The sequence below is a fragment of the Mustelus asterias genome, chromosome 11 (assembly GCF_964213995.1).
Source record: "Mustelus asterias chromosome 11, sMusAst1.hap1.1, whole genome shotgun sequence".
Lineage (NCBI taxonomy): Eukaryota > Metazoa > Chordata > Chondrichthyes > Carcharhiniformes > Triakidae > Mustelus > Mustelus asterias.
Window position 1 is genome coordinate 111,260,249 of NC_135811.1, and position 26,878 is coordinate 111,287,126.

Genomic DNA, 26,878 nt, shown 5'->3' on the forward strand with positions numbered 1-26,878 from the left:
GCCCCCCCCGCCCCCCAGAGCCAGCCTCCCCCCCCGCCCCCCAGAGCCAGCCTCCCCCCCGCCCCCCAGAGCCAGCCCCCCCCCCCGCCCCCCGGAGCCAGCCTCCCCCCCGCCCCCCGGAGCCAGCCTACCCCCCGCCCCCCGGAGCCAGCCTCCCCCCCCCCCCCCCGCCCCCCGGAGCCAGCCCCCCGCCCCCCGGAGCCAGCCCCCCCCCGCCCCCTGGAGCCAGCCCCCCCGCCCCCCGGAGCCAGCCCCCCCCCCCCGCCCCCCAGAGCCAGCCCCCCCCCCCCCGCCCCCCGGAGCCAGCCCGCCCCCCGGAGCCAGCCCCCCCCCCCCCACCCCCCGGAGCCAGCCCCCCCCCCCCCCCCCCCCGAGCCCCGGAGCCAGCCCCCCCCCCCCGGAGCCTGCCCTCCCCGCCCCCCGGAGCCCGCCCCCCGGAGCCTGCCCCCCCGCCCCCCAGGGCCAGCCTCCCCTGCCAACCCCCCTGCCCCCCGGCCCCGCCCCCCGGCCCGCCCCCGGCCCCGCCCCCCCGGCCCCGCCCCCCCGGCCCCGGCCCCGCCCCCCGGCCCGCCCCCGCCCCCCCGCCCCGCCCCCGCCCCCCCGCCCCGCCCCGCGGCCCGCCCCGCCCCGCCCCCTACCTTCTGCCCCCGAAGTTTGCTTTGTACGCATGCGCTCTAAAAGGGCGCGCTATTTGGCGAAAGCGGGGATCCTGAGGAGAACGATTGGGACGGTTTAACCGCCGCTGCCCCCCCCCCCCCCCCCGGGCTCACTGCCCCCCGGCTGAGCCGTGGCGATGAGCAAACAGAAGGACAATGCCGGTGAGTTTCTGCAGCTTTAACCCGGAGAATCCGGTTTGTTTTGGGAAATTTTAAAGCTTGTTTATTAGTCCCAAACAGGTTTACATTAACACTGCAATGAAGTTACTGTGAAAATCCATAGGTTGCGGGGGAGTTGCTGACTAGATGTTTTTTGATGATTTAGTCATTTAAATGCAATTAAATCTGTTGCAGTTTCAAAAGTTTTAAAAGTCTTTTCAATAACTTTTGTATGTCGCATAATTTTATTATAAACTATCAGCAACTATAAATCCTAACACATCCTCACAAGTTCAGGGCAGCAGGAGAGAAAGAACATTATTCTGTTTAATTCAATAATTCTTAAACTTGCCTTTTCTTATTCTGAAAGACTTGCAATCTTTGCTGTTTACAGTCCCTGGAGGAAGGCACACTACTCCACACTCCGTGAAACCAAATGAGAAAATGCTGGAAAATCTCAGCAAGTCTGGCAGGGCACAGTAAGAAGTCTCACAACACCAGGTTAAAGTCCAACAGGTTTATTTGGTACCCCAAGCTTTCGAAGCGCTGCCCCTTCATCTGGTGAGTGGAGAGTTGGGTTCACAAACAGGGCATATATAGACACACACTCAATTGCAAGATAATGGTTGGAATGCAAGTCTCAACAGGTACAGACAATGTGAGTGGACAGAGGGTTAAGCACAGGTTAAAGAGGTGTGAATTGTCTCAAGCCAGGACAGGTAGTATGACATGAACCCAAGATCCCGGTTGAGGCTGTCCTCGTGTGCGGAACTTGGCTATCAGTTTCTATTCGGCAATTCTGCATTGTCATGTGTCTTGAAGGCCGCCTTGGAGAACACTTACCCGAAGATTGGAGGCTGAATGCCCTTGACTGCTGAAGTGTTCCCAGTAAGAAGTTTAACAACACCAGGTTAAAGTCCAACAGGTTTATTTGGTAGCAAAAGCCACACAAGCTTTCGGAGCCCCAAGCCCCTTCTTCAGGTGAGTGGGAATTCTGTTCACAAACAGGGCATATAAAGACACAAACATGAATAATGGATGGAATGCGAATACTTACAGCTAATCAAGTCTTTAAGATACAAACAATGTGAGTGGAGAGAGCATCAAGACAGGCCAAAGAGCTTCTGAGGAGGTCAGTGTGGTTTTTCGCTGTGGCGCATCGGAACTGTCGATTGATGAGCCGAGCAGCATGCCCTGTTCTTACGAGAGTGCCTTTCAGCATCTGTAGGTGTCTGTTGCATTCCTTCTCATCTGAGCAGATCCTGTGTATACGGAGGGCTTGTCTGTAGGAGCTGACTTCTTTAACGTGTTTAGGGTGGAAGCTGGAGAAGTGGAGCATCGTGAGGTTATCCGTGGGCTTGCGTTACAGTGAAGTGCTGAGGTGACCATCCTTGATGGAAATGCATGTGTCCAAGAATGCAACCGATTCTGGAGAGTAGCCCATGGTGAGTCTGATGTTGGGATGGAACTTGTTGATGTCATCATGTAGTTGTTTCAGTGATTCTTCGCAGTGAGTCCAAAGGAAGAAAATGTCATTGATGTATCTGGTGTATAGCGTCGGTTGAAGGTCCTGTGCGGTGAAGAGATCTTGTTGGAACTTGTGCATGAAGATGTTGGCATATTGAGGTGCGAATTTGGTTCCCATGGCTGTTTCATGAGGCTGGCAGCATCTGTACGGAGAGAAAAGAGCTGACATTTTGAGTCCAGGTGACCCATTGTCAAAACTAAAAGGCATAGAAAGTGTGAGGGAATGAAAGATGAGCCACAGAAACCAGGGGAAAGGGCTGCTAATGGCAGTCCATAGAGAGAATAGAAGGTATGAATGGCCAACGGCAGAGAATCTGAAATCAGAGGGTAAGCTGTGACAAATGAAGATGGGGGGGTGGTGGAATGGGTGGGAGAGAGGTATAATTGAGAAAAGGGGGGAAAGGGGAAGCAAAGGAGGAGAAAAGGTAAGGAAAGGGGATAAAGTAGGGGGTAAGAGTTGGGGGAAAGAAAAATGAAAGACAATAAAAGATAGAGAACAGTAAAAAATGAGAACAAAGGGGTGGAGGTGGGGTAGAGCCAATCATCTGAAGTTGTTGAGTTCGATGTTGAGACTGGAAGGCTGTGAAGTGCCGAGCCAGGAGATGAGATGCTGTTCCTCCTTGCGTTGAGCTTCGCTGGAACATTGCAGCAAGCCAAGGACGGACATGTGGGCATAGGAGCAGGATCGTGTGTTAAAATGGCAAGCAAGCGGAAGGTCAGAGTCCTGACTGCGCACAGACCGAAGGTGCTCAACATAGCGATCACCCAGTCTACACCTGGTCTCTCCGATATAGAGGAGACCACATTGGGAGCAGCAAATGCAATAGACCAAATTGAAAGAAGTGCAAGTGAAACGCTGCTTAACCTGGAATGAATGTCTTGGATGGTGAACATGGAAGAGGTAAAGGGACAGGTGTTACACCTTGTGCGATTGCATGGGAAGGTGCCATGAGTGACGGGAGAGGTGTTGGGTATAATGGAGGAGTGGACTAGGTTATCCCGGAGGGAACGGTCTCTGTGGAATGCCAACTGAGGGAGTTAAGGGAAGATGTGTTTGGTGGTGGCATCACGCTGGAATTGGCGAAAATGGTGGAGGATTATGCTTTGCATGCAGAGGCTGGTGGGGTGAAATGTGAGAACAAGGGGGACTCTATCCTTGTTCTGGGAGGGAGGGGAGGGTGTGAGGGTTGTGGTGCAGGAGATGGACCGCACACTGTTGAGGGCCCTGTCGACAACTGTAGATGGGAATCCAGGGTTGAGGAAAAAGGAGAACCTATTAGAAGCACCGCTTTGGAAAGAGGCATCATCAGAACAAATGCGACGGAGGCAAAGGGGCTGAGAGAAAGGGATGGAGTCCTTGGAGGATGTAGGGTGCGAAGAGCTGTAGCCCAGATAGCTGTGAGAGTCAGTGGGCTTGTAATGGACCTGCTGCCAGACCTGCTGAGATTTTCCAGCATTTTCTCTTTTGGTTTCAGATTCCAGCATCCGCTGGGTGCTTTTAACCACTGTCTGTGTGAAGTTTGCAATTCTCCCTGTGTCTGTGTGGGTTTCCTCCGGGTGCTGCGGTTTCTTCCCACATTCTGAAAGGCGTGCTGATTAGGCGCATTGACCCGAACAGGTGCCGGAGTGCGGCGACTAGGAGAATTTCACAGTAACTTCATTGCAATGTTAATGTAAGTCTTACTTTGACTAATAAATAAACTTTAAAAACTCCAGTGAAGGGGTTGCAAACTGTTACTAAATGTAGATTGTACCAGATGTCTAACAATAAATGATGGCAATGTTGATATTGGGAATATCATTGTGGTTATAATTAATCCAAAATGAACGTCTCACTTCTGATGCTATGAAGGTTAAACAATGATTATGGATTGAGTGAGTTTTGTGCTAGGGAATGAATTCATGCTTAAAAGGTCAGGAAATTATTTTAATTGAAATTAAAAATGCTTTTTTTTAGCTGCTTCTGTTATTTTGAAGTATTTGAACGACCAGAATCGGCCATACAGTGCACAAGATGTTTTTGGAAATCTCCAGCGCGAATATGGTTTTGGAAAGACAGTAAGATTGTTTTGTGTTGCTGTTTTAGTCTCTATTAATTTGAAATAATATGTCTATCTGAGACTTGAGAATTTGTGAGGAGTAGAACTACCTCTGGGAACACCTCAGGCCAAAGAAACATGTCCCTTTGGCATGTCAGTCAACTCATTTGACATTAACATATGAACAATGCAAGACCCACTGTTCCATCCTGTCTGCCCAATAATGCTGGTGCTATTTGTACCACAATATATACACCCCCCACTCTACACACAGCTATGAAATCAATCTCCTGGGAGAAGCTAAAAAGCCAGGCCAATTTTGGACGAATATCAGGAAAATTTCTATTCGACATCTTTAGGGGTGTGAGACTAGTCCAGTAGGCTACCCTGACCATGATTAGTGTTATACAATCTACAGTGTCTTAATTGATCTCTGCCACAGCCAGAAATGGGATACAGAGTAAAGCTCCCTCTATACTATCCCCATCAAACGCTGCCGGGACAGGTACAGCATGGAGTTAGATACAGAATAAAGCTCCCTCGACACCATCCCCATCAAACACTGCCAGGACAGGTACAGCACAGGGTTAGATACAGAGTAAAGTCACATTATAGGAAGGATGTGATTGCACTAGAGAGGGTGCAGAGGTGATTCACCAGGATGTTGCCTGGCCTGAACCGTTTCAGCAATGAAGAGAGGCTGGTTAGGCTGGGGTTATTTTCCTTAGAGCAGAGAAGGCTGAGGGGAGGACCTGTTTGAAGTGTACAAAATTATGTGGGACACAGATAGGGTAGATAGAAATAAACTTTTCCCCTTATTAGCGGGGTCAGTAACTGGGTAGCAGATATTTAAGTTAAGGGGCAAGAGATTTCGAGGGGATTTGAGGAAAAACATTTTTACCCAGAGGGTGATGGGAATCTGGAACTCGCTGCCTGAGAGGGTGATAGAGGCCGGAACTCTCACAACAACTAAGAAGTGTTTAGATGAGCTCTTGAAACGCCAGAGCATACACGGCTAAGGAGCAACTGCTGGAAAATGGGATTAGGATAAGTGCTTGATATCCGTGTAGACACGATGGGCCGAAGGGCCTCTTCCTGTGCTGGAAAACTCCATGACTGTAATTCCTGCTTGACATCCGTGTACGACAAGAGACTGTGGAGGGTTCAAGATGGTGGCTCATCCACCACCACCTCAAGGGGCAAATCGGGATGGGAAATAAATGCTGATCTACCCAATGACACCCATGTAGAATCATAAAATCCCTACAATTCAGAAGGAGGCCATTTGGCCCATCGAGCCTGCACCGATAATGATCAAATCCAGACCCTATCCCTGTAACCCCACATATTTACCCTGTTAATCCCCTGACAGGGTCAATTTAACATGGCCAATCAACCTAGCCCGCGCATCTTTGGATTGTGGGAGGAAACCGGAGCACCCGGAGGAAACCTACGTGGACACTGGGAGAATGTGCAAACTCCACTCATCTGCAAACTTGGAGCGCATTCCTCAACGCCAGATTGATTCCCTGCGTTGGCGGGACTGACGTATGAGGAGTGCAAGATGAAAAGTGTTTTAAAGCGGCAGTTGATCCCCCCTCTAAGAACTAACACCAAAACACCCAAAGCAGAGTGCCTCGCCCTATAATCTGTAAAAAGTGTGTGAGAAGTGGTGTGACCTGCGCTTCAACAACTTCTGGTGGTTAAATACAAAATAAATCTGACACTCACTCTAAAATCAACAAGTAACAATTTATTTATCTAACTAACAGTGAGCAAATTAACTAAACTGTTAACAAACCAAATAAATCCTGTTTATTAACTATTCCCGAATAAAACAAGACTCTAATGGTATGATATAAATTCCCACTCGTTAACAAAAATAGAATTTCAACTTTAAAAAAACACTGTTGTGAGTTTTGCAAGCACTGGCTGGTTGGGTATAGTGTGTGGCCCAAGTGGTTTCGTACCTTGAGTGAAAACTGACTGATCACTCAAATATATTTGTTACGATTTTAATCTTTCTTATTTGGTGATAATTTTACATACAACTAAGTCTCATTTGGGTAATTTAGAATATATGTCTGGATGAGTGCAGTACCAACAGCACTCAAGAAGCTTGACACCATGCAGGGTAAAGCAACCAGGTTGATTGGCACCTACCCCATTACCTTAAGCATTACTTTCTCTACGAGCAACTCGGAGGTAGCAGTGTTTACTATCTACAAGATGCACTGCAGCAACCTACCAAGGATGCTTTGACAGCACTTTCCAAACTCTCAACCTCTACCACCTAGAATGACGAGGGCAGTAAATGCAATATCATCCACTGCATGTTCCCCTCCAAGTGGCACACCATCCTGCCTTGGATTGTTGCTGGGTTAAAATTCTCAAATTCCCTGACTGACAGCACTGTGGGTGTATGACCTGCAGCGGTTCAAGAGGGCAAGTCTCCATCATCTCCTCAAGAGCAATTGGAGATGGGCAATAAATGCTGGCACAGCCAGTGATTCCCACATCTTGTGCCAGTATTTAAGAGTTGTGGCTTTTAGAAATGAATGTTTTCATTAGTCTGGTTTCCAGTTACTAATAGCAGTTTCTTGGGAGCTTGCAGCCTCTTTGTACTGGTAGCATGTTCTGATACTTGCATTATGATTTGAGTTTTGTCCATCTGGAATGGAACCATACGCTGGCATGCCTGAGGCATTGATATTAACATTGGAATAGTTCTTGTTATTAAGTCTTTGCTGTAGCAGTTTCTTTCATCACTTGTAATCTTTTGTTGCAGGCTGCAGTGAAAGCTCTCGAGCAACTAACTCAAGATGGTAAAATAAAAGAAAAAGTGTATGGGAAACAGAAAATTTATTTTGCTGATCAGGTGAGAAAATGATTTTTTTCAGTTCAGGTGTTAGGTTTTGAAGATAGGATATTTACATAGATGCAGGAGCAGGCCATTCGGCCCTTTGAGCCTGCTCCGCCATTCATTTTGATCATGGCTGATCATCAAATTCAATACCCTGATCCTGGAGAGTTGGGTTCACAAACACGGCATATGTAGACAGTTGCAAGATAATAGTTGGAATGCGAGTCTTTACAGGTAATTAAGTCTTTACAGGTACAGGCAATTAGATAATCATGGAATCCCAAGAGTGCAGAAGGAGGCCATTTGGTCCATCATGTTTGCACCAACAACAATCCCACCCAGGCCCTGTCCTCGTAACCTCACTTATTTACCCCCTAATCCCTCTAATTTACGCATCCCGGAACACTAAGGGGCAATTTAGCATGGCCAATCAACCTAACCCACACATCTTTGGACAGTGGGAGAAAACCAGATCACCCGGAGGAAACCCACGCAGACACGGGGAGAATGTGTAAACGCCACACAGACAGTGACCCAAGCTGGGAATTGAACCCAGGTCCCTGGAGCTGTGAGGCAGCAGTGCTAACCACTCTGCCATCTTGCCGCCCTAATGCGAGTGGAGAGAGAGATAATCACAGGTTAAAGAGGTGTGAATTGTCTCAAGCCAGGACAGTTAGTGGGATTTTGCAAGCCCAGGTCAAATAGTGGGGGTTACATGTAGTGTGACATGAACCCAAGATCCTGATTGAGGCCGTCCTCATGCATACGGAACTTGGCTATCAGTTTCTGCAAAATCCTACTAACTGTCCTGGCTTGAGACAATTCATGCATTTTGGAGATAGTGATCATAGTTGGATAACAATAGGAGTACAATATAAAGGGAAAGAATCTTAGTACTGTCGAGGATCAGAAGGACCTTGGGGTCCAGGTCCATAGGACTCTAAAATCGGCCCCGCAGGTGGAGGAGGTGGTTAAGAAGGCATATGGTGTGCTGGCCTTTATCAATCGAGGGATTGAGTTTAGGAGTCCGGGGATAATGATGCAGCTATATAAGACCCTCGTCAGACCCCACTTGGAGTACTGTGCTTAGTTCTGGTCGCCTCATTACAGGAAGGATGTGGAAAAGATTGAAGGGGTGCAGAGGCGATTGACAAGGATGTTGCCTGGGTTGAGTGGCATGCCTTATGAGGATAGGCAGAGGGAGCTCGGTCTTTTCTCCTTGGAGAGACGTAGGATGAGAGGAGACCTAATAGAGGTATATAAGATGTTGAGAGGCATAGATTGGGTGGACTCTCAGAGGCTTTTTCCCAGGGTGGAAATGGCTGCTTCGAGAGGACACAGGTTTAAGGTGCTGGGGGGTAGGTACAGGGGAAATGTTAGGGGGAAGTTTTTCACACAGAGGGTGGTGGGCGAGTGAAATCGGCTGCCGTCAGTAATGGTGGAGGCAAACTCAATAGGGTCTTTTAAGAGACTCCTGGATGAGTACATGGGACTTAATAGGATGGAGTGTTATAGGTAGGCCTAAAAGGTAGGGATATGTTCGGCACAACTTGTGGGGCCGAAGGGCCTGTTTTGTGCTGTAGTTTTTCTATGTTTCTATAATTCTATCTCCTTTACAATAGCATTGGAGAGAGATAGGATCAGACAAGTTAGAAAAGTGTTTAATTGGAGTAAGGGGAATTATGAGGCCATCAGGCAGGAAATTGGAGGCTTAAATTGGAAAGAGGTTTTCTCACGGAAGAAATGTGGCAAATCTTCAGGGAATATTTGTCTGGAGTTCTGCATAGCAGCGTTCCAATGAGACAAGGAAGTTATGGTAGGTTACAGGAACCGTGGTGTACAAAGGCTGTAATGAATCTAGTCAGGAAGAAAAAAAAAGCTTACAGAACGTTCAGGGAGCTAGGTAATGTCAGAGATCTTGAAGAGTATACGGCTAATAGGAAGGATCTTAAGAAGGAAATTAGGAGAGCCAGAAGGGGTCATGAGAAGGCCTTGGCAGGCAGGATTAAGGAAAACCCCAAGGCATTCTACAAGTATGTGAAGAGCAAGAGGATAAGACGTGAAAGAATAGGACCTATCAAGTGTGACGGTGGGAAAGTTGTATGGAACCGGAAGAAATAGTAGGGGTACTTGATGAATACTTTACTTCAGTATTCACTATGGAAAAGGATCTTGGTGGTTGTAGTGCAGACTTGCAGTGGACTGAAAAGCTTGAGCATGTAGATATTAAGAAAGAGGATGTGTTAGAGCTTTTGAAAAGCATCAAGTTAGAGAAGTCGCCGGGACCGGATGAGATGTACCCCAGGCTACTGTGGGAGGTGAGGGAGGAGATTGCTGAGCCTCTGGTGATGATCTTTGCATCATCAATGGAGACGGGAGAGGTTGCAGAGGATTGGAGGATTGTGAATGTTGTTCCTTTATTCAAGAAAGGGAGTAGAGATAGCCCTGGAAATTATAGACCAGCGAGTCTAACCTCAATGGTTGGTAAGTTGATGGAGAAGATCCTGAGAGGCAGGATTTATGAACATTTGGAGAGGTATAATATGATTAAGAATAGTCAGCATGGCTTTGTCAAAGGCAGATCATGCCTTACGAGCCTGACTGAATTTTTTGAGGATGTGACTAAACACATTGATGAAGGAAGAGCAGTAGATGTCGTATATATGGACTTCAGCAAGGCATTTGATAAGGTGCCCCATGCAAGACTTATTGAGAAAGTGAGGGGGCATGGGGTCCTAGGGGGACAATGCTTTGTGGATCCAGAACTGGCTTGCCCACAGAAGGCAAAGAGTGGTTATAGATGGGTCATATTCTGCATGGAGGTCGGTCACCAATGGAGTGCCCCAGAGATCTGTTCTGGGACCCTTACTCTTTGTGATTTTTATAAATGACCTGGATGAGGAAGTGGAGGGATGGGTTGGTAAGTTTGCTGATGACACAAAGGTTGGAGGTGTTGTGGATAGTGTGGAGGGATGTCAGAAGTTGCAGTGAGACATTGATAGGATGCAAGACTGGGCGGAGAAGTGGCAGATGGAGTTCAACCCAGATAAGTGTGAGGTGATTCATTTTGGCAGGTCAAATAGGATGGCGGAATATATTAATGGTAGGACTCTTGGCAGAGTGGAAGATCAGATGGATCTTTGGGTCCGAGTTCATAGGACGCTCAAAGCAGCTGTGCAGGTTGAGGCTGTGGTTAAGAAGGCGTGTGGTGTACTGGCCTTCATCAATCGAGGAATTGAGTTTAGGAGTCATGAGATAATGTTGCAGCTATATAAGACCCTGGTCAGACCCCACTTGGAGTACTGTGCTCAGTTCTGGTCGCCTCATTACAGGAAGGATGTGGAAGCCATAGAAAGGGTCATAGAGTCATAGTCATACAGTGCAGAAAAGGCCATTCAGCCCATCAAGTCTGCACCGCCGTATGAGGATAGATTGAGTGAGCTCGGCCTTTTCTCCTTGGAGAATCGAAGGATGAGGGGTGACCTGATAGAGGTGTATAAGGTGTTGAGAGGTATTGATCGAGTGGATAGTTAGAGGCTTTTTCCCAGGGCTGAAATAGTTGCCACAAGAGGACACAGGTTTAAGGTGCTGGGGAGTAGGTACAGAGGAGATGTCAGGGGTAAGTTTTTCACCCAGAGGGTGGTGGGTGCGTGGAATGGGCTGCCAGCAACGGTGGTGGAGGTGGATTCGATAGGGTCTTTTAAGAGACTTTTAGATAAGTACATGGAACTTAGTAAGATAGAGGGTTATAGGTAAGCCTAGTAATCGCTAAGGTAAGGACATGTTCGGCACAACTTTGTGGGCTGAAGGGCCTGTATTGTGCTGTAGTTTTTCTGTGTTTCTATACCTCTTTAACCTATGATTATCCCTCTCTCCACTCACATTGCTTGTACCTGTAAAGACTTGATTATCTATAAAGACTCTCATTCCAACTATTATCTTGCAATTGCATCTCTGTCTATATATGCCGTGTTTGTGAACCCAACTCTCTACTCACCTGAGGAAGAAGCAGCTCTCCGAAAGCTCGTGATACCAAATAAACCTGCTAGACTTTAACCTAGTGTTGTGAGATTTCTTACTGTGTCCTCCCCAGTCCAATGCCACATCTCCACATCATGTCTATAGGCTCTGGAAGAGTTCCAATGGATTGGAGGGTAGCTAATGTAACCCCACTTTTTAAAAAAGGAGGGAGAGAGAAAATGGGAAATTATAGATCGGTTAGCCTGACATCGGTAGTGGGGAAAATGCTGGAGTCAGTTATTAAGGGTGTAATAACTGAGCATCATTCCGAGTCAGTGTGGATTCACTAAAGGGAAATCATGCTTGACAAATCTTGTGGAATTTTTTGAGGTTGTGACCAGTAGAGTTGAGAAGGGTGAACCAGTGGATGTTGTGATCTGGACAAGGTCCCACTTAAGATTAGTGAGCAAAATTAAAGATCATGGTATTGGGGGAATGTATTTACGTGGATAGAGAACTGGTTGGCAGGCAGGAAGCAGAGTGGGAATAAATGGGTCCTCTTCAGAGTGGCAAGCATGATGCGTGGAGTACCGCAGGGTTCAGTGCTGGGACTCCAGCTATTGAAAATATACATTAATGATTTGGACGAAGGAATTGAATGCAACATCTCCAAATTTGCAGACGACACTAAGCTGGGTGGCAGTGTGTGCTGTGAGGAGGATGCTAGGAGGCTGTAGGGTGACTTGGACTGGCTGGCTGGGTGGGCAAATACTTGGCAAATGCAATCTAATGTGGATAAATGTGAGGTTATCCATTTTGGTGGCAAAAACAGGAAAGAAGATTATTATCTGAATGGTGGCAGTTTAGGAAAAGGGGAAGTGCAACATGACCTGGGTGTCATGGTGGAACAGTTGCTGAAGGTTGGCATACCGGTACAGCAGGCAGTGAGGAAAGTTAATGACATGCTGGCCTTCATAGCAAGAGGAATTGAGTATAGGAGTAAGGATGTCTTACTGCAGTTATACAGGGCCTTGGTGAGGCCACACCTTGAGTATTGTGTGCAGTTTTGATTTCCTTGTCTGAGGAAGGACATTCTTGCCATTGTGGGAGTGCAGCGAAGGTTCACCAGACTGATTCCTGGAATGGCAGGACTGACATATGAAGAGAGACTGGATCGACTGGGCTTGTACTCACTGGAATTTAGAATTTGGTTTGATTTATTATTGTTAGGATTGGTGGGCTTTCTTAACTATAGTGTCAGCATAGGGGGACCAGGACAGGGGGTTGTTGATTGGACACCTTAAAATTTGAAGCTCTCGATCCTTTCTACTTCATCCCCGTTGATGTAAACGGGCATGTTCTCCTTTACGCTTCCTGAAGTCAAGGACAATCTCCTTCGTTTTGTTGACATTGAGGGAGAGATTATTGTTGCCACACCAGTTCACCAGATTCTCTATCTCATTCCTGTACTCTGTCTCGTCATTGTTTGAGATCTGACCCACTACAGTGGTGCTGTCAGCAAACTTGAAAATCGAATTGCAGGGAAATTTGGCCACACAGTCATAGGTGTATAAGGAGTATAGTAAGGGGCTGAGAACACAGCCTTATGGGGCACCGGGGCACTCTGCTTCCTGTCTGCCAACCAGTTCTCTATCCACGTAAATACATTCCCCCAATACCATGATCTTTAATTTTGCTCACTAATCTTAAGTGGGACCTTGTCCAGATCACAACATCCACTGGTTCACCCTTCTCAACTCTACTGGTCACATCCTCAAAAAATTCCACAAGATTTGTCAAGCATGATTTCCCTTTAGTGAATCCACACTGACTCGGAATGATGCTCAGTTATTACACCCTTACACCAGATGATCGTGGAGGAGGTGTTGTTGCCTATCCTTAATAATTGTGGTCTGTGAGTTAGGAACTTCTGGATCCAGTCGCAGAGGGAGGTGTCGAGGCCCAGGCCACGGAGTTTGGAGATGAGTTTCGTGGGAATAATGGTGTTGAAGGCTGAGCTGTAGTCAATAAATAGGAGTCTGACGTAGGTGTCCCTGTTATCTAGGTGTCCCAGGGTTAAGTGCAAGGCCAGGGAGATGGCATCTGCTGTGGACCTATTGCGGTGGTAGGCAAACTGTAGTGGATCCAGGTAGTCCGGGAGGCTGGAATTGATTCGTGCCATGAAGAATGAGAGGGGATAGAAACATACAAAATCCTGATGGGGACTGGACAGGCTAGATGCAGGAAGAATGTTCCCGATGTTGGGGAAGTCCAAAACCTAGGGGTCACAGTCTAAGAATAACAGGTAAGCCATTCAGGACTGATATGAGGAGGAACTTCACTCAGAGAGTTGTGAACCTGTGGGATTCTCTGCAACAGATATATTCAAGAGGAAGCTGGAGGAAGAGGAAGCTAAAGGGATCGAGGGGTACGGAGAGAAAGCGAGAGTGGGATATTGAAAGTGCATGATCAGCAATGATCATATTGAATGATGGTGCAGGCTCGAAGGGCTGAATGGCCTACCCCTGCACCTATTTTCTATGTTTCTGTTTTTCATCTCTCCTCTGCAGCTACTGTGCTCGTCTTGGTTCTCAACTGTGTTTTCTACCTGACAACTTGATAAGCACGCTCTTTCTTCCTTATCCTGAGTTCTATCTCCTTTTCTATCCATGGAGTTCTGGATTTGGTGTTTGCCCTACTTTTCCCTTTTAAGACCTTCTTTGTAATGAAGGTAGCCCATTGTTCAGCTACAGTTTTTGCTGCCAACCTTTCATTGTAGTTGAACTGGCTCAGCCCTGGTTTTGTCCAATTGAAGTTGGCTCTCCCCAGTGAATTATTTTTACTTTATTTTCCTAAACCTTGCGTTACAATGATCACTGTCTCCTAAATGTCTTCCCATTGACACTTAAGCCCTCTCATTTCCAAGAACCAGGTCTAACAGTGCATTCTTTCTTAATGAAAGTAAAATGCTGCAGATATTGGAAATCTGCAATAAAGTTGGAAAATGCATGAGAGCAAGATGCTGAGGTGAAATGGAAAGCGACCAGCAAATTGAGATCATGCTTGCAGATGGAGTGAAGATGTTCCCTAAAGCAGTCACCCAGTCTGCATTTAGTCTCCCCAGTGTAGAGGAGACACATTGGGAGCAGCAAATACAATAGACCAAGTTGAAGGAGGTGCAAGTGAAACGTTGCATCACCTGAAAGTGAGAAGGGAAGAGGTAAAGAGCAGGTATTGCACCTTCTGCGATTGAATGGGAAGGAGATGAAGGGCTGGGCAATGGAGAAGTGGACCAGGGTGTCACAGAAGGTGTAATCCCTGTGGAATGCTGAGAGTGGAGGTGAGGGGAAGATGCGTTTAGTGGTGCCATTAGTCTGGAGTTGGTAGAGGATGACCCTTTGAATGCGGAAGCTGGTGGGATGAAGAGTGAGGACAAGTGGGACCTTGTGTTTGTTCTGGGAGAGGGGGAAAGGGGTGAGGGCAAAGGTGCTGGGGATGGGTCAGATATGGTTGATTGCCCAGTCAACCAAAGTGGGGAGGTGAATCCTCGGTTGAGGAAAAAGCAGACAAGTTCAAATTTTCAAAAGGAGACATCATCAGAACAGATGCAGTGGAGGTTGAGAAACTGGGAAAATGGGATGGTGTCCTTACAGGAGGCAGGCTATGAGGAGCTGTAGTCGAGGTAGCTATGGGACTGAGTGGGCCACTATATCACTCAGCATGTGGGTAGAGTACTCCAGATGTGGTCTTTGATTTACACTGAAAGACCTGTTAATACAACAGGCAATGTGGCCACAGCGTAATCATGAAGGGGCTGGACAGAGCAGAGAGGAAGAAACTGTTCCTGCTTGTAAAAGGATCAAGAGCCAGAGTGCACAGATTTAAAGTGATTTACAAAAGGAGCAAATGTAATATGTGGTGGAGGTAGGTTCAATTGAGGCATTCAATAGGGCATTAGATGATTATTTGAATAGAAACAATGTGCAGGAGGACAGGGAAATGGCACTAACTCATGATGCTCATTTGGAGTGTTGATGCAGACACGATGGACCAAATATCCTCCTCCTCCTCTGTGACAACTCTGTGACCTACAAGATGTGTAGCAACAATTTACCAGGATCACTTCCAACAGCTTTCATTTCTGTGACCTCTACCATGGAGAGCTGCAGACACAGCAAGGTTGTGGAATAATCACCACCGCCAAGTTCCACACCAAATCTCATTCCATCCTGACTTGTGCATGTATCCTTCATGCACAAGGTGCTGCAAGGTCTGCAGCAATTCATAAGGGAGGCCCGCCACCAGCTCAGAATGACTGGGGATGCCTGTTAAATGTGGCTCTGTCAGTGTTGAGACATCCTGAATATAAATTTCTCATCAGTTTTGGTTCTTCCTATCTGATTTTCCTCTCTTAGAGTCAGTTTGCAGCTGTAGGTGAAGCTGATCTGAAGACCCTGGATGTTCAGCTCAGTGACCTGAGTGAGAAGTTCCAGAATGTCCAGCAGAGCTGCCGGCAAATAGAAGCAGGTGTGTTGGGGAGGGGGTGTCGAGTGTTTTGGAGGTTTGGTGCTAAGGGAGATGAATATCTTGAACTAATGAAACATATATGCTTATTCTTCCAATTTGACTCAATCATCAATCCATCAGAAGTTATGGTTCAGGATTTTAAAAATCTATTACACAAACAGAAAATGCCAGAAACCCTCAGCAGGTCTGACAACATCTATGCAGAGAAAACAGGGCTAACGTTTTGAGTCTGGACGAAATCAGTGGGAAATAGGATGAGATTTACACTGTTGTTGTGGTGGTGGGGGTGGGGACCGGATTGGTGCTATGGGGGCTGGATAGAGGGCCACCTTATGCTGTCAGACCTGCTGAGATTTTCCAGCATTTTCTGCTTTTGTTTCAGATTCCAGCAGCCGCACTAATTTGCTTTTGTTTCATCAATCACAGCATTCAAAAGAGAATTAGACAATTGTATGAAGAAAAAAAGTGAAAAGGTTATACTATTGAATTGTTTTCTTGGAGAGCTGTTGCAGCCATGATGGATGAATGGCCTCCTATACTGTAACAATTCTGTGAAAAAACAAAGAACCAGTACAGCACAGGAAACAGGCCCTTCGGCCCTCCAAGCCTGTGCCGCTCCTTGGTCCAACTAGACCAATCGTTTGTATCCCTCCATTCCCAGGCTGCTTATGTGACTATCCAGTTTCCAGAAACAGAAACTGTTCCTATTGCAAGAAAGTTCAAGAATCAACAGACATAATTTTAAAGGGTTTGGCAATAGTACCCGAAGGTGACATGAGGAAAATCCCATTATACATAGTGGTTAGGAATGAGGTCTTGTAGTGCAGTATGTAGTGTCCCATTTCTGGTTCAGAAACCCCGGGTTCAATGGCCACAGAAGGTGCATGCATAATGTGGCCAAGCAGATTGATTATCAGCCTGTAAGTCCTTCCAATTTCCCTCTCAGCAGGTAGCAAAGAGCAGGAGCTTCCTGGCGAAGGTAAACCACTGTAGCACTTTGACCAGCATTACATGGACAAATACAACAGAAGTCCATGGTTGTCAACATCCTCTTTGGGCATGGTGCCTAGGGAAGGACAAGGTATTGGAGGTGTTGGCAGCCTTAAAAGTGAATAAATCTCCTGGTCTGGATGAATTGTGCCCTAGGCTGCTGAGGGAGGCAAGGGAGGAGATTGCAGGGGCTCTGACCCAAATTTTCAATTCCTCTCTGACCATGGGGGAGGTGCCAGAGGACTGGAGAACAGCTAATGTGGTTCCGCTAATTAAGAAGGGTTGTAGAGATAAACCAGGGAACTACAGGCCAGTGAGTCTTACGTCAGTTGTAGAGAAACTATTGGAGAAACTTCTGAAGGAGAGAATCTATCTTCACTGGAGAGGCTTGATCGGGGATAGTCAGCATAGCTTCATCAGAGGGAGGTCATGCCGAACAAATTTGATTGTTTTTTGAGGAGGTGACCAGGGGTGTAGATGAGGGTAGTGCAGTCGATGTAGTTTATATGGATTTCATCAAAGCCTTTGACAAGGTCCCACATGGGAGACTTGTAAAGAAGATAAATGCACATGGGATACAGGGTAATTTGATGAAGTGGATTCAAAATTGGCTCAGTTGTAGGAGACAGAGGGTGATGGCAGAAGGCTGCTTTAGTGACTGGAAACCAGTGTCCAGTGGTGTACCACAGGGATCATATCATTCATTGGGTACAAAGGGGAGAAGGGAAGGAGAGGGTACAGAATGTAGTGTGACAGTCATAGCTAGGGTGTAGAGAAAGATCAGCTTAGTGTATGGTCTGTCTATTCAAAAGTCTGATGCAGCAGGGAAGAAGCTGTTCTTGAGTCTGTTGGGTACATGATCTCAGACTTTTGCATCTTTTTCCTGATGGACGAAGGTGGAAGAGAGAATGTCCGGGGTGTGTGGGGTCCTTGATTATGCTGGCTGCTTTTCCGAGGCAGTGGGAAGTGTAGACGGGAGTCAATGGATGTAAAGCGGCAACAGGAGGAGTTGGACAGACTTAGTGAGTGAGCAAGAACATGGCAGATGGTCCTTTGTAATGAGGAAAGTGGAATGTTGTTTGTTTTGTGAAGTACGGCTGGTGGACGTGGGTCTGGTATCTGCATCTAACCTGTGCTGCGCTTGTGAAACCAGAACAGATACTAACTCCATTTTTATCTGAATTAGAACTTAAAGAGCTGAATAATTCAATGACAACTGAAGAAATGTCTTTGGAAATCGCAGCGTTAAAACAGGAATGTGCATCATACCAAGAGAGACTGAAGAAAATCAAATCTGCAACCAATCACGTCGCCCCAGAGGATAAAGAGAAGGTGAATTCATTATTCAGCAGGGGGATCGCTACACTTCCAGTTCATTTAATTAATCTATGTATCAGGCTAAATGTTTGGCCCGGAATTTCATCAAACAGTGTAACTGATTATTAGTGCTAAAACTTCTGCCAATTCTACCATGAGCAACATGAGACATTCCTTGTCATACACCAGATTGTAAAGCAGTATTAAGTAATTGGAGGCCAGCGGAAAGTGCAGAACTTGTGCTATATTTGTTTATGTTGACAATTACAGTTTGAAGTTATTAAACCTTGCTTTATGCACATCAAACACTATGGGCCTGATTTTACCATTTTCATTCGAAGTGCTGAATCTGGGCGTAATGCAGATCCGACTTAGAAATCTGCTTTCAGGCGGCCTCCATTAGCACTTTGCCTGAAAAAAGAATTGCGGGTCCCGTTTGGGCTGTGGGCGGGGCTTAGCGCGCCCGAAATGATCGGAGCTCTGAACCGGAGAAAGCGGCCCGGGAGCGAAAAGCAGGAGCGATGGTGCACACACACATCACTCCCTCCCCCCCCCCCCCCGGCTACCCAGACCGATCCTGACCCCTTGCCCCCTTCCCCCACACCGATCGCCCGCAGAGTGGCAGCAGGCCCCCCCACCAGAGATCCATCTGACACCCCACCCAGTGAATGATTGGGCCTCCCCTCCCACCAGAGATATATCTTACCCACCTCCCCCCCCCCCCTCACCCCTCAGAGAACGATATGGCCTCACTCTCCCCCCGCCCGCCCCAGACAACGATCTGGCCACCCTCATTTCCCCCCCCCCCCCAAAAACAAGAACGATCTCGCGCCCCCCCCCCCCGACAACGATCGGCCCTCTCCACCCCCCCACCCCCAAACCAGAGAATGATCTAACCCACCTCCCTCCTCCCCCTCACCACTGATCTGAGTCAGGGAGCCGTTGGAAGCACTGAACACGCTCTTCAGCAGCTGGAGCGCCCGATTCAGACTTTTATTTAGCAGGTTCATTTTGGCGCGATTCCGGATTGGCGAACACGGCGGTAAAGGGGGAAATGCTGATAAAGTTGGGTGGGCAGTTCATTATTTCAATTTAAATGCATGCAAATGCATTTAAATCACCATTGCGCCCGTTTCAGGTGCAAATCGGATCGTCGCCATTCCCAGGTTTCGGTAAAATGGCAATCTGCACGGATGTGGGTGCTGATCGCGTTAATGGCCTCGCACCCGACTTTACCACTGGCGCGACGCAATGGTAAAATCGGGCCCTATGTGTTTCGAAAGCACCATCATGGAAGCCTTTCACTTTTAATGTAACAGGTTCTGATGCTGCCACGAACTCACCTACCTTTAGTACATTGTGGTATCAGCCACAACTCATCCATGTTCATGTTCAGCCTTCACACACAGCTGCACAAGCTGGACTATTACTGTTGTAAAAAGAAAAACCTCTGTGTTTAAAGCTTATGTAACTTTATGCAAGTGCCTCCTCAAGAATCTTAAAAAGCCTGTCCACATGGACACAGTATAATCATTTAATTATTTTAAATACCTCAATCAAATTTCTCCAAAGTTTATGCTTTGCTGGAGTAAAAAGACTCAACTCTCCAAACTCATTATTACAGACTTTTTAAACTAGGCATTAATCAGCTGTCCTCTGGTGTACCCTCTCCAGAAACTATCTCTCCTACTGTGTGAGGGGACCAAATTTGTCTGTCAAAGGACACTGATGTGCTTGAAGTCGGTACAGAAGGAACCTGTATAATAGATGAAAATAGAGCTGATTGCACATGGTGGAGAATTTGGACTATTTTATTCTTTCATGGGATGTGAGTGTCGCTGGCAAGGCCAGCACTTGTTGCCCATCCCCAATTGTCCTTGAACCACGTGGCTTGCAAGGTCATTTCAGAGAGCAGTTAGTCTACCGCATTGCTGTCTGTCTGGTGTCACATGTAGGTCAGGCTAGGAGGGGATGGCAGATTTCCTTTCCCCATGTGCATTAGCAAAAAGATGGGCCTTTGTGATTGGCGGTATCACCGATACTGAAACTAGGTTTCAATTCCACATTTTATTTGCCAAATTCACCTGTTGCTGTGGCGGGATTTGAACCCGTGTCCCCAGAGCACAGCTTAGGCCTTTGAATTACTATCCATTGACATTAACGTTATGTCACCGTCTCCATTTCAAGCTGCGAAAGTGCACATTAAATGGATTCCTGGGGTAATGAAAGTGCTGGTGAGGATTTGAATTTAATAGGTTGGGGTGGAAGGTGGTAATAACAGATCAGATATGGACTGATAACATAGTGGCTGCATAGTGTCAGATATGTGCAATGACAGAGACATGCAAGAGCCAAAGGACGAGTAAAATTTGATTCATCCCAGGCTTGACATCAAGTAAGTATTTGGACAGTACAACAATAAGCTTCAAGCTGATAATGGTGATGAAGACCTGGGCTTATATGATATCACTAAGTAGTAGGGATGGATAATGAATATCAGGTCCCTACGATGGATTCCTGGAGCACAGCAGAGTGGATTTCCTGGTCACCAGAAGAAATGTAGACCATGTTTGGGTAGATTAGGGTAGAAGTGTGCTATGGAGGAGGAGTAAGTCATTCACACACGTTCTCACAGGGTGAGTTTGACCAAGTTTATCTGTTGCTTTTAGTATGGTTATAAACCAGATTGGAGAACTTGAATACTCAATGCCCTTAGGGCTGGAGGAGAGGTGGTGAAGACATTGCAGATTTTAAGTAAACAGAAATTATCAGATGCTCAGTAGACAGCCACTATCCTTTAATTTTCTTTTTCTACTTTGATCTAACTAGGTTTATAATGAACGGAAGCTACTTGTGAAAGAATGGCGGAAAAGAAAGAGAATGGTAAGTATTTTCAAATCTAGTAAAGTGAGGCTAAGGTGGGTCAGTAACTTGCGCTGAATACAAACGGGAAAATTGGACATTAGAGTCAATTGCCTGGTGGGGGAGGGGAGGGGAGGGGGTGAGGCGGAGAAAAACTGGGGGTTGGGGGCTATTGGAGGCGTGATTCAGGATGGGGATTATTGGGAGTGGGGTTGCTCAAGCGTGCTATTGTTGGTGGTCTTACCTCTGCTGTGAGACTGGTTTGAATATTTACTGCTTTAGGCAGTGGACATCCAGTAGCCACTGAAGAAACCCATGATTTCAAAGATTTGCAACATTTAATTTGGTTTCAGAACTCAGTCTTGAGAAGAAATCCAATGTTTCTACACAGTGTAATTTGTGGAATGGCATCTATATCTAGTGAATTAACATTTTTTCATATTCTGTTCAGGCTGCTGATTTGACTGATGCTGTTCTCGAAGGGTATCCCAAGAGCAGGAAACAGTTTTTCGTAAGTTCAAAAAAAACTTGAGTCACTTTCAACTGGATCAAATTTGGCTGCATTTGGTGGAGTTTCGGACACTGCAAACAGTATTTGGTGGTGAGACCATTATTGAGAGACAGGGAACTGTGCTGATTTTTTTTTGCCTCTGTCCCTGGACATTCCAGGCAAACATGCATTTACTTGAGCAAGTTCTTTTCTTACTCGAGCAGCACTGTGGTACTATGTTTTCAAATTCTAGTTTAGCCTTTGGCCATCCATTCTGTATTTCTGCAGCTAATGATCAGCAAAATTGAACTTTCGCTTCCACCTTTAATGCCCTTGTCCCCTTTAAAACCGTTACTCTTTCTTGTTTTGGTCTGACACTCAACTCCAAAGCTAAGTCCAAGAGATGCAGACTTGAACAGGAGTGGCAGCCAATGGGTTTGGTCCACATTTGGCTGGACTACCTCAAGCACTATCAAGTCCTGCTGTCCTCTGCCAAAAATACTTATTATTCCAGTATCATCCTATAACGCAAAGATAGCTCCCAGCCTCTTTGCTCCATGGTAAACCGTATTAAATCCCTCCCCCCGCTTCCTTCACCCTCGCCTCCAATATGTGCGATAAACTCGGACTTCTTTGTAATTGACCATCTCTTTAGCTGTCTCTGCTGCTTCCCTTCCTCTGCCGAGGTCATCGAGCTAAATATCCTCAAGTCTCCGCCCCCCCCCCCCCTGCTCTCGTTCTCTCCTATCTCTCCTCATTCTCTTATTAAGAGACATACCTCCTGGTTCCCATTTAGCTGATATTGCTAATGATTCACTCTCCTTGAACATGGTGACACAGTGGTTAGCACTGCTACCTCACAGCGCCGGGGACCCCGCTTCGATTCCCAGCTTGGGTCGCTGTCTGTGTGGAGTTTGCACATTCTCCCCGTGTCCAGCCAAATATGGGTTTCCTCCCACAGTCCGAAAGACAGGCTAGTTATGTGCATTGGCTGTGCTAAATTCTCCCTCAGTGTACCCGAACGGGCCTGGAGTATGATGACAAGGGGATTTTTCACAGTAACTTCATTGCAGTGTTAATGTAAGTTACTTGTGACTAATAGGTAAAATAAAACTTAACTTGAACGTGTTGACACCTCTCAGACCCGTATCCATCTTTCCCACAACTCCGCATTCAAGCCCCTCCAACCAGGTTTCCCTGTCTGCCACAGTGCTAAAATTGCCCTTTTCAATGTCACAAGTATATGTAGTGTCCGCAGTTTTGACACAATTGACTGCACCATCTTCCTCCAACACCTGTCCACTATTAACCAGCAGGGTAGGGTTGCATTGACCTGATTTGACTCATCTGTCATAGCCAGAGAACTCTTAAGAACATAAGAAATAGGAGCAGGAGTAGGCCATCTAGCCCCTCGAGCCTGCCCCGCCATTCAATAAGATCATGGCTGATCTGACGTGGATCAGTACCACTTACCCGCCTGATCCCCATAACCCTTAATTCCCTTACCGATCAGGAATCCATCCATCCGCGCTTTAAACATATTCAGCGAGGTAGCCTCCACCACCTCAGTGGGCAGAGAATTCCAGAGATTCACCACCCTCTGGGAGAAGAAGTTCCTCCTCAACTCTGTCTTAAACCGACCCCCCTTTATTTTGAGGCTGTGTCCTCTAGTTTTAACTTCCTTACTAAGTGGAAAGAATCTCTCCGCCTCCACCCTATCCAGCCCCCGCATTATCTTATAAGTCTCCATAAGATCCCCCCTCATCCTTCTAAACTCCAACGAGTACAAACCCAATCTCCTCAGCCTCTCCTCATAATCCAAACCCCTCATCTCCGGTATCAACCTGGTGAACCTTCTCTGCACTCCCTCCAATGCCAATATATCCTTCCTCATATAAGGGGACCAATACTGCACACAGTATTCCAGCTGCGGCCTCACCAATGCCCTGTACAGGTGCATCAAGACATCCCTGCTTTTATATTCTATCCCCCTCGCAATATAGGCCAACATCCCATTTGCCTTCTTGATCACCTGTTGTACCTGCAGACTGGGCTTTTGCGTCTCATGCACAAGGACCCCCAGGTCCCTTTGCACGGTAGCATGTTTTAATTTGTTTCCATTGAGATAGTAATCCCATTTGTTATTATTTCCTCCAAAGCGTATAACCTCGCATTTATCAACGTTATACTCCATTTGCCATATCCTCGCCCACTCACTCAGCCTGTCCAAATCTCTCTGCAGATCTTCTCCGTCCTCCACACGATTCACTTTTCCACTTATCTTTGTGTCGTCTGCAAACTTCGTTAACCTTGCAATGGTTTCTCTTCCTGCTCTCACACTGTTACCTCTGTAAAGGATCTATCCTTAGCTCTCGATTATTTATGATCTACATGTTGCTCCCATGGTGACAAAAGTTGTAAATACAAAGTGCAGTTGACGACAGTCAGCCCGACTTCATCACTTCTCTAGACCCCTCCACTGCCTCCGATATCAGACATCATAGGGGCAATTTTACCATTGCACCCTGCTGGTTGATGGGCGGGGCGAGCCGGTAAGATCACACGAGAGCCAAGAAATCATGTTCGCGCCCGATTTCTCGCGATCTTATGGCACCGGCGAAGTCAGCCTCGTGCCAGAATCAAGAGAATCAGGACTGGGAATTGAATGTCCAAGGATATTCAATATTCCGGAAGGGCAGACGACAAGGATTAGGAGGTGGAGTTGCTTTATTGGTTAAGGATGACAATCAAGGCTGTATTCAGAAATGATATTGGCACCAGAGACTAAAATGTTGAGTCAGTCTGGGTAGAAATAAGAAGCAAAGAAAGAATTGCCTACTGTCACTCCTTGTTCCTATGATCTAACTGAATGGCACACAGGCTTGAGGATCTTACTTCAGAGAGAGAATTGACTGAGTAGAAGAGATCAAATTCAGCATAAGAGTATGCAATAAAGTTATGATCCTTGAGCAGAGATGGATTAAAGCTCCCAAGATCTAGACAGTGGATGAATCTCCTTGAATAAAAATTCCAGGAAGACAGGAATTCAATTCCCAGTCCTGATTCTCTTGATTCTGGCACTCCACTTAACCTGCACATCTATTATAGAAAGGATATTATTAAACTAGAAAGGATATTATTAAACTAGAAAGAGTGCAGAAAAGATTTACTAGGATGCTACTGGGACTTGATGCTTTGAGTTGTAAGGAGAGGCCTCGTAGACTGGGACTTTTTTCTCTGGAGCGTAGGAGGCTGAGGGGTGATCTTATAGAGGTCTATAAAATAATGAGGGACATAATTCAGCTAAATAGTCAATATCTTTTCGCAAAGGTAGGGGAGTCTAAAACTGGAGGGCATGGGTTTAAGGGGAGAGATATAAAAGGGTCCAGAGTGGGAAAATTTTTCATACACAGGGTGATGAGTGTCTGGAACAAGCTGCCTGAGGTAGTAGTAGAGACGGGTTCAATTTTATCTTTTAAAAAACATTTAGACAGTTACATGGGTGAGATTGGTATAGAGGGATATGGGCCAAATGTGTGTGGGTTAGATTGATTGGCTATGGCAAATTGCCCTTTAATGTCGGGGGATTAGGAGGGTAAATATGTGGGGTTACGGGGATAGGACAGGACCTGGGTGAGATTGTTGTCGTTGCAGGCTCGATGGGCCAAATGGCCTCCTTCTGCACTGTAGATTCTATGATTCTGTGAAATGCGGGCAATTGGGACTAGCTTAGTGGTAAAAACTGGGCGGCATGGACAAGTTGGGCCAAAGTGCCTGTTTCCGTGCTGTAAACCTCTGACTCGATCTAGATGAGTTTCCTGCAACAAAGCTATGTGAACTTTCTCCATTTTAAGGAAAGACAACATTTGTTTTCTTTTGATAGGATGATGTATCCCTGTACACTCCAGGAGCAAAGTTTCAAAATGGCTGCTGCCATTGCTTATTCAACCAAAGAGGTTGTAGGATATTAACACAAAGGAAGTGGCTTACCGGCCAAAAATTTCCCTGCCCCATTCGGGTGTGCACCAAAACGTATTTCGCCCATCGCCAGCTATACCAGAAACGCCAGTGACACATTATATAGTCTTTTTCCTAGAACGTGAGCCTTGTCTGTACCTTGCTAGAACCAATTAATACTTTAACCCCAGAATAATTAAATCATTAGTTCGAAGGGAGCTTTACTCACCAAATGTGAGGCCCTGCAGGGCTACACCACGAATCTTTCATAATTACACCAAGGAGCCTTTCTTATCAAAAAAAGAGGAGACGATATGACAGGAAAAGAGTGAGTAGAGAACGTCCTTTCTGCGTTCTAACCCTTCCTATTAAGATTTAAGCCACTCACCCACTTCCCAGCAGTGGTGCTACTCGTGTTGATCATGATCAGAATAAAGGAGACCATAACATATTTGGAGCCTACTCAATAATATCTCTGTTGGTTTTATTAATTCAGGAGGAGATTGGTATAGAAACAGATGAAGATCACCTGGTCACTGTACCAGACTTCTGAAGATTGGGAATGAAGGTCCTACGAGGTTTTATGTAAATATTAATAGCTATCTCAGGATGCTTTCTACCCAATGAAAAAATCTTCTAAAATTTGTTGACGTGCTGCATCTGGGACTTTTTGGATCACTAATTGGTTGCTGGATGTTGCTGGAGCCTGTAGCTTGGTGCAGGAGTCACTGTGGAATTTGTTCCATTTCCAAGTGTTACTGTTGATTCTCATCTGCTGCATCTCATCACAAGCATTCCTTCATACTGAGGTGATATGATTATATTTGTGGTTTCAACAGGAAGATAACTAGATGATGCCATTCCCTGTCCAAAATTCCAGCATCACTCTTCAATTACTTTGTTTTTGGGTCCCTGTCTGGAGTGCTGCAGACTTCTGTTTTAGTTGACTCTACATGGACCTGATGCATTGAAGCAACATCCAGTTTGTAGAGCTCTTCAGTACATTAGATCCATTACTGTCTGGAATTCATATTTACAGAACTCTGGTGAAGGTTTGCTCTGAATCAAAACTTAGGAATTTCCTAGTTTGGATGTTGAGTTGAAGCTTGGCTTGTCACGCACTGCAATTCAGCTCTCAGTATATAATAAATACACTGAGTACTGACCCAATATTTTTTCATGGACTCCTACAGTTAAACTATGTTTTTGGCTCTCAAATGTTTGTCAGATATGGATTTCTGTGGTGGATGAACTGATACTGACACTACAGTATTGTAAGTGTTGCTGTTTTTCAGATTAAAATACCATAAAGCTATGCTGTTGTTTTTTCATTGTGAATATAGATCAGTTAAAAACCTAGCATATCACGATGTTCCCAAAGCTACAAAGGTTCCCTTATTTTGTAAAGAACCCCAGGAGTCTCAGTAGAAGATCTTGGTGGGTTGTGGAACTGGAGGGAACAATGCCAGGGACCCAAGTTCGATTCCTGGCTTGGGTCACTGTCTGTGCGGAGTCTGCACGTTCTCCCCAT

The 26,878-nt window shown here is 46.3% G+C and overlaps 1 protein-coding gene across 2 annotated transcripts; it reads left to right on the top strand.

The window, feature by feature from the left end:
- Nucleotides 1-661: 661 nt before the first annotated feature.
- On the top strand, nt 662-26,662 carry psmc3ip (PSMC3 interacting protein). 2 transcript variants are annotated; one of them, XM_078224302.1, is made up of 8 exons: nt 662-818; nt 4,300-4,400; nt 7,170-7,259; nt 15,620-15,731; nt 17,908-18,053; nt 20,868-20,921; nt 21,352-21,411; nt 25,844-26,662. In XM_078224302.1, exons 1-8 carry the CDS (start codon nt 794-796, stop codon nt 25,898-25,900), a joined length of 645 nt encoding a protein of 214 aa, XP_078080428.1. In that variant the 5' UTR covers nt 662-793; the 3' UTR covers nt 25,901-26,662. The 2 variants fall into 2 exon arrangements, with proteins under 2 accessions (XP_078080428.1, XP_078080429.1); XM_078224303.1 differs by lacking the exon at nt 4,300-4,400 and having other exon boundaries at nt 685-818.
- Nucleotides 26,663-26,878: the final 216 nt, after the last annotated feature.